The sequence below is a fragment of the Glycine soja genome, chromosome 7 (assembly GCF_004193775.1).
Source record: "Glycine soja cultivar W05 chromosome 7, ASM419377v2, whole genome shotgun sequence".
Classification (NCBI taxonomy): domain Eukaryota; kingdom Viridiplantae; phylum Streptophyta; class Magnoliopsida; order Fabales; family Fabaceae; genus Glycine; species Glycine soja.
The window spans coordinates 42,854,220-42,861,457 of record NC_041008.1 but is presented as its reverse complement, the minus strand read 5'-3'; the positions used below and the strand labels follow the sequence as shown (position 1 = coordinate 42,861,457).

The window sequence follows — 7,238 nt, the reverse complement described above, 5'->3', positions numbered from 1 at the left end:
TCAAGATCATTGCCTCTATCTATTCGTTCTCATAACATTCCTACTGAACCAAACGTGAATGTCAGATTCTACCCCAATTTCAAAGGACATCGAATCTTAGAATGGAAAACATGCAACAAAGTCTGGAGAAGCAAGATAGATATTAGGACTCAGGTCCTTGATCCTAAGATGCAAAAGTTGGAGCTGGAAGCTCAATCTAATTAAGCTCTAGAAGGAAGGATTCCCAGGGATTGATCCTTTCTCATATCCATCTTAGGACACCTTACTTGAAGAGGAGTAACATGCTTTTGATTTCTATGGTGCAAATGGACCAGTCCTTCAAATGCTTCCTCCTTAACAGACTACAGTTCCCAATCCCAACAACATTATCTTTGAGCATTTGCCAACAAAGTACAAGGTTTATCCTCCTAGCGCGATCATCTGGAAAAGTAGAAAAGTTGCATCTACTAATACACCTTTCTCCACTACCATGAATTTACAACAGTTGATAAGTCTTCTATGCACATCTAATGTTGTTCTTCCCTAAGATCATTCTTAGTCTGACGTGACCTTCCAGACTGAAGATATTTTATTGGTTGATCCAGAAGCTAGTCTGAATTTCTCTGACTAGGAATCATCAAATTATAGGCTAGAACTTAGAATGATGTTATCTGCCTATAAAGAGGAGATTCAATCCAGACAAACCTTTTTAGGTAGAATTCAAAGACTCAACAATCATTTTCCCTTCATGTTGGGAACCTAGTTCTTGTGCTTGGCCACATCAGAAACTAGCTTTTAGATTGTTGTTGACAAGCTTGTACTCTGTCAGAAGATCAATTTCTATAAGGGTAAAAAAGTAATCCTTAAATATGACGAAGATGAAGCCTTTGTGCACTTTGTTAAAGCTTGTCTAGGGCGTCTGGTTAAACACGAAGATGAATCACTTGATAGGAAAATGTCAAAATCTGAAGAAAGCAGAATCTGAGGGGGAGCTAAGCCTATATGTTCGAAGGAAGCACAATCTAAGGGGTAGCTTCTATGGTGACTTATGTCCTATCTATTTATTATGTAATCCAAAATAAATCTCCTTGATGTGAAATTTTTTACATGAATAAAAGAGAAATGATTTTTGTTACCTGTTCAAACTTTGTCTTGAAGTCTTATGATGCTTTAAGTTTTCTTTTTTGTCTTATACTTTCTTGCATCTGATAAGACTACTAATATGTTTTTCAATGAAATACTTTAAGTTAGTATTCATCTTTTACATTTTTAATTGTTTGACATCATAAAAAAGGGAGAGATTGTTGAGTCAAAAGGACGTTTACGTCTTAAAGACGAATCAAGTTTCTTAATTATTTTGATCAGATGCAAACAAATACAAAGGTCAAAAGTTGTGGTATGCATCTGATATCGTTATAATATTTGTGTCTGATGTTTTTCAGATGATAGGAAAATAAAGTCATGATTTGCTACCACATGTGGTATAATCTTTAAAACTTCATTTATTACTATGTGTCTAAGATTCTGTTTGCAGAAACATTCTCTTAGGATCTGCTAAATCCTATGAAGAATATATGAAGTCAAGATCTGATATGTCATCTTCACTATCAAAAGAAGAGCTTTGCTACGCAAGACCTGCTTTGACACAAAGATGTGACTACCTGCTACAATTTCTTGTATATGCATGCCTTAAACAAAGAGATATCCGCACGAGGAAAGGATGGCATTAAATGCACCCAACGACCCTCTTTTGTTAGACGAGGATCAAGGGAAGATCTACTCGTTATGAGACAATGGATACTTGAAGACGAGGCCTATATAAACCATAAGCTTTGAAGACTAAAGTAGTTGATCTCGCACAAATTATTCTTACTCTTCTCCTTCAACAAGATTCTTTGTATACTCTTGTAAGATTAGAAAAAGCTCTTAAAACACCTTGAACATCCTGAGAGAAAAAAACTAAGTGTTGATTTTGTTTATGTGTTTGTAAGACGATTCTACTTTAATCTTTGAGTAATCCCCAACCACAAATTTGTCTGACTTGGTTAGAGCCAGCAATGACTTGGTAGAACAAAGAATATTAGGTGTTGATCAAACTTGGGATAGAGTTTGATTTGTAAGAGTCAGAAGTGGTTGTGGTATAATACGTGTAACTTGTGAAAAGTTAGTGAAACTTGGTGGTTTCCCAAGAACTGGACATAGTCTCAGTGGTAGAGAAAAACTAATATAACATTTTGTGTATGCTTATCTTTTGCCTTCTTTATGATTTTGACTGATCTTAGGTCTGAATTGTGTTTCGATTTTTTTAAGATATACTACATTTTTGCAAACTCATTTTTCTCATTGTTTGAAGTGCTCTTGTAATAGAGGTTGTTACAGTTTCTTACGTAGGTATCTTTATAGACAAACAACTTCCATGGTTTTGAACAATTTTTCAACATTACGTTAAATCACAATTCAACCCCTTCCCTTCTTGTAATATTTATCTTTATATCTATATCTATAATTAGGAAAACCTAGTGCTTTAAGACCAAAATCCTCTCTAAGATTCATTAAAAAAGAAAAAAAAAAAGTGCTAAAACCTGAGTATCACAAATAACAAAAAATGTGTGGACAAGCTAAAATTAATCTGACTAGAAACTAATGATCATAGCGTGTTATATAACAACATTATGACAAGTTGCTTTATGGATTGCCTTGTTGATCTTGCATGCTTTTTTCTTTCTTTTTATACAGCAGATTGTTTTTAGCAAACTTTGTATGGTGCAATCAACACGGAAGGAATTGAAGATCCTAATTGGAAACCATTTTTTTTTATCGTATGAAATAACGTCACGAAGAAACGTGTCGGCATTTTTTAAATGTAGAGACGATGACACTTACCCTCGTTGTGGGGTTGCTGGAGAAGGACATATGGAGCATAACAAAATGGTTTTCGAAGAGTTACCTGATGAGAAACAAGAACTTTGAGACGTATAACATAAAGAAAATAAGAAATTGTGGAAGAGGGTTGTGCTTGTGCAACAAATAAGAATTATTGTGCTGCCATTTTTATTTTATCGTGCCATGGGTGGGTTAGGGATTTGTTAAAGGTATTTTAAGAATTGAATGAAAAATACATATCTTAAATGACGTATCACCATTTGATTGGTGAGGCAGAAAGTGAGACAACATATTTAAATTCAAGTTAATGAGAATAAAATTAGTACAATAGTAATATTTTTTTCTTAAAAAAAAAATTTACCTATTTTTATTGGTATGTGTAATTTTGTTATAAGTGCCTCTTATTAGGGACCTAAGGAAGTACATTGAAGGTTTCCTTTTGAAGTATTCAATATAAAATATGTAAAAATATATGAAATTTAGGTTAAATTAGTCTATAAATTCTTCAATTATATGACAACTTTTAATCAGATTGTTTAATTAAAAAAATACAAATTCAAAAAGCCAAGTTCAAAAATGTATTTAAAAATAACAAATAGTTTAATGCCTAATTAAAAAGATTATTATTATTTTGTTTTTTGCTTGATAAAGAAGTTGAGTCAAGGGTTTTAGAGGGTTTTGCAGCATCTATTCGTGTCTTTCGTCCGACGCAGCTACCGTCTCAGCTACATCATCCCAACAATGTCCACACACGCGAACCAAGAACCTCTAAATTCCCACCAACCCGAAGCGAAACCCCAAGATCTCCCTCCTGATCAACCAGGTTCGGTGTCTCCCGGAGCCGAAGCCGAAGCCGAAGCCGAAGCCGGGGAAGAGGAAGAAGGAGAGTGCGGGTTCTGCCTCTTTATGAAGGGTGGCGGGTGCAGAGACGAGTTCGTAGGGTGGGAGAATTGCGTCGAGGAGGCCGAGAGCAACAACGAGGACCTCCTCGAGAAGTGCGCCCAGGTCACCGCCGCGCTCAAGCGCTGTATGGAAGCCCACTCCGACTACTACGAGCCCATCATCCGCGCCGAGAAGCTCGCTGAGGAACAGGCCATCGTCGAATTGGAGAAGGAGAAGCAGAATCAACAACAACCACCACCACAAGACCAAAAGTGAGAACCCTAATTTTTTTTGTTTCTCACTGACTGGCTCAATTATTTTGTCACAATAAATTGGAATGGAGAATGGAAAGTATTTTCTTACTTGGGTAATTGGATTCATAGATCTGTCTCTGTTGTTCAATTGATTTAATTTGTCATATGGGTGCGTTACATGGCATCAGTTGCTATTTTACTGTCTAGTTGTTACTGATTCATGCCGTGGTAACATGAGTGTGTGATCAAGGTTTTCAATTGCAGTTTGTTGTGGTCCTTGATAATGTGGGAAATTGCAAACACATGTGGCTGATGCGGCTGCAATTATGGTGGTGGCGACTCCAGAAACCTTGATGTTGTAACATTCTTTTAAAATTTTGTGTGTGATCTATGCATGTCTAACTCTAGGATAGCAAATATTCAGTTATTGAATGTGATATTGGGTTTCCAGCTTGGTGATTCAGTTATTGTTCATTTGCAGAATTTAACTGCTAGATCTAGTAGTGAATAAGAGATAAGAATTAGTGGTGAATAACAAATGAGAAATAGCTTGACTTCATGATTCTCAATTAGGAGTCAGTTTGGATAAATTTTTTTGACAAGTAGTTGTAAGAGAAGAAAATAAAGAGGGGAAATGAATCAATTGTTTTGCACAAGTTATATATATAGCTTATGTATCTTAGCAGGCTTTCAAATTGCAGTCACAGTTTTGTCACAATCCCTGATGTTGTGCGGAATTGATGACAAATGTGGCTTCAATTGCAGTTAAGATGCAGTCACTCCAAAAACGTTGGCATTGTAAATCATGATCATGTAAACCTTTTTTAAAACCTTGTAGCTTTGCTTTTAGAGAAGTAAGATGAGAGAACTCTTAAAAAGGTTGAGATGGATAAATTAACATTAACTTAAAAGAAAAAATTATTTATTTTATTGTCTTATTTTCTTTTCCTATAAGTATGTAGGAAGTTTATCTTGCTCAACTCATTTAACTTCTCCAAGGTTGAGGTGTATCAATTGATTTTAGTTTATGAAAGAAGTTTGATTCATTTTACTTATTTTTTTCTTATAGTGTTTTCCGATAGGTGTGTCCAAACTAGCTGCTATATTCAGATGCTGTTTCATGTAGATTGTGCAAGTTGAAATTTGCATCTTTTTTTTTTACTTTAACTCTGTGTTTCTGTTATGTTTTCATTTCCATTTGAAATAAATAAACAGGTTGACTTAGATTAAGTGTTATTGTTAATGCTAGTAACACGTAGCCTGTTTGTTTTACTGCAAAAGTCATCTTATGGGCCAGATAACATGGTTTATACTGTACTGCTTCAAAAATTGTGAGTTTCTGAAACCACTGCAGTGGTTAGTAGAATTGATTTGAAGGAAAGTAAAATCTTTTAGCTTTTTTTGTTGAGTATAATTCTTACAAATGCCTATATTTTCACTTTAAAGTTTATTTACTTTATCCTCCAAGCATCATCTTTTTAAATCTTAGAGGCATTAACATTGAAATCAAATTTTGTAACATCTATTCTTTGAAATCTATTATTTCAATGTTAATGCCTCTAAAATGTTAATAATATGGACTCTTAGCTATCCTATGATCCATAAGTCAGTGGAAGGTTTTGCATTAGCCATTAAAATAATATTGGTATGAATTTTGTGGATGAAAATATTGTGTTTGAGGTACTGACCTTAGAAGTGGATGAAGTATGAAGTGTTGAAGCTTGGATATTTGAATTACGGATCTTCTATAGTGAAATTTTGAAGTATTAAAGCAGTGTATGGATGCTCATTCTGATTACTACGAATTCATTCTCAGGGCCGAAAAGGTTGTTGAGGAAGTAGCCATCATTGAATTGAAGACGCCAAAGCAAAGTTTGACACCAAACGAGTCCCAACCCCCTTCAACTTCTAGTCAAGACCAAAAGTGAGACCCCAATTTTATTTCCCTTTTTTGTTTCTCTTAACCCGCTGTCATACTCATACCGGTACTGTCATTGCAAATAGATTACACTTATTTTTGACACAATAATCGTGACTCATTTTTTTGTCACAATAATTGGTATGACCAATATTTTATTGGATTCGCAACTCTATATCTGTTTGATTAATTATTTTTAATTTGCAATAGGGTTGTGTTGTATCAGTTGCTATTTTACTCTCTAGTTACTGACTAGTGATTCATGGCTTAGTAACAATAGTGCCTGATCTATGCATGTCTAGTTCTGTTTAGTTTGATCCACTCTAGTGTAGCAAATATTCAGCTACTGTGGGTTTCCTGCTTGATGTTTCTTTTATTACTTTATAATGGTGGGAATGCTTTACTGTTGATTTGCAGAATTTAAATGCAGCCAATAGTGAATAAGAAATGAGAAATAGCTTGACTTCCAGATTCTCACTTCAGAGCTACTTTGGGTAATTTTTTTGACAATTAGAAAGAAGAACATAAAGAGATAAAATGAATCATTTTTCTTTTCACAAGATATAAAAAGCTTATGTATCTTAGCAAGGTTTTAAATTGAGGTTGCAGTTTTTCGCAATCTTTGATGTTGTGGGAAATTGTGAACAAATGTGGACACGGTAATCTTAAAATGTTGATGTTGTGGCTAAAATTGCAGATACAGACCATTTTTTAAAAAGTTGTATCTGAGCTTGTTGAGAAGATGAGAGCGCTTTTAAAATGGTTGAGGTGGATAATTAATTTTAACTTACAGAAAAATCTGATTTATTATATTTTCTTAATTTCTATTCTTATAAGTACTTTTTAAGAATTTCATCTATCTCAAACTCATTCAACTTCCACTTTTGAAGAAGTGGAGGTATACAATTATAAATTGATTTATTTTACTTTTTTTTTTTCTCTTATAAGTGTTTTATGTTAAGTTTATCCTTGCTGCCATATTCGGCTGTTGTGTTGCTGATTCTGCTAGTTAAAATGTGCATCCTGTTCCCACCTCGTTGGCAGGATTTAACTCTGTATTTCAGTTATCTTTCTATTTCCGTATGAAATAATTAAAACAGGTTGGTTTTGTTAATGCCAATAACACTTAGCCTGTTTGTCTTACCCCAAAAATCATCTTAGGGGCCAAAATAACATGTTTGTACAGTGCTGCTGCAAAAATTGAGTTTCTGAAATCAATTGGGTGATTATTATAATTGATTTGAAGGGAAGTATAATGTTTTAGTTTTTATTATTGGTATAATTCTTAAAACATGCCTATATTTACTTAAAGATGATTTACT

General features: G+C 34.2%; 1 protein-coding gene across 2 annotated transcripts; it reads left to right on the top strand.

Moving 5' to 3' along the window:
- Positions 1–3,525: 3,525 nt before the first annotated feature.
- LOC114419863 lies at positions 3,526–6,682 on the top strand. 2 transcript variants are annotated; one of them, XM_028385666.1, is made up of 3 exons: positions 3,526–4,016; positions 4,263–4,353; positions 5,815–6,151. In XM_028385666.1, the coding sequence occupies exons 1-2, from the start codon at positions 3,604–3,606 to the stop codon at positions 4,309–4,311; spliced, it is 462 nt and encodes a 153-aa protein (XP_028241467.1). In that variant the 5' UTR covers positions 3,526–3,603; the 3' UTR covers positions 4,312–4,353; positions 5,815–6,151. The 2 variants fall into 2 exon arrangements, with proteins under 2 accessions (XP_028241467.1, XP_028241466.1); XM_028385665.1 differs by lacking the exon at positions 4,263–4,353 and adding an exon at positions 6,334–6,682 and having other exon boundaries at positions 3,527–4,016; positions 5,815–5,922.
- Positions 6,683–7,238: the final 556 nt, after the last annotated feature.

Coding starts and splice junctions, on each gene's coding strand:
- LOC114419863 (XM_028385665.1), top strand. CDS start 3,604: ATGTCCACACACGCGAACCAAGAACCTCTAAATTCCCACCAACCCGAA. Junction 4,017..5,814: donor CCACCACCACAAGACCAAAA/GTGAGAACCCTA, acceptor ATTCATTCTCAG/GGCCGAAAAGGTTGTTGAGG.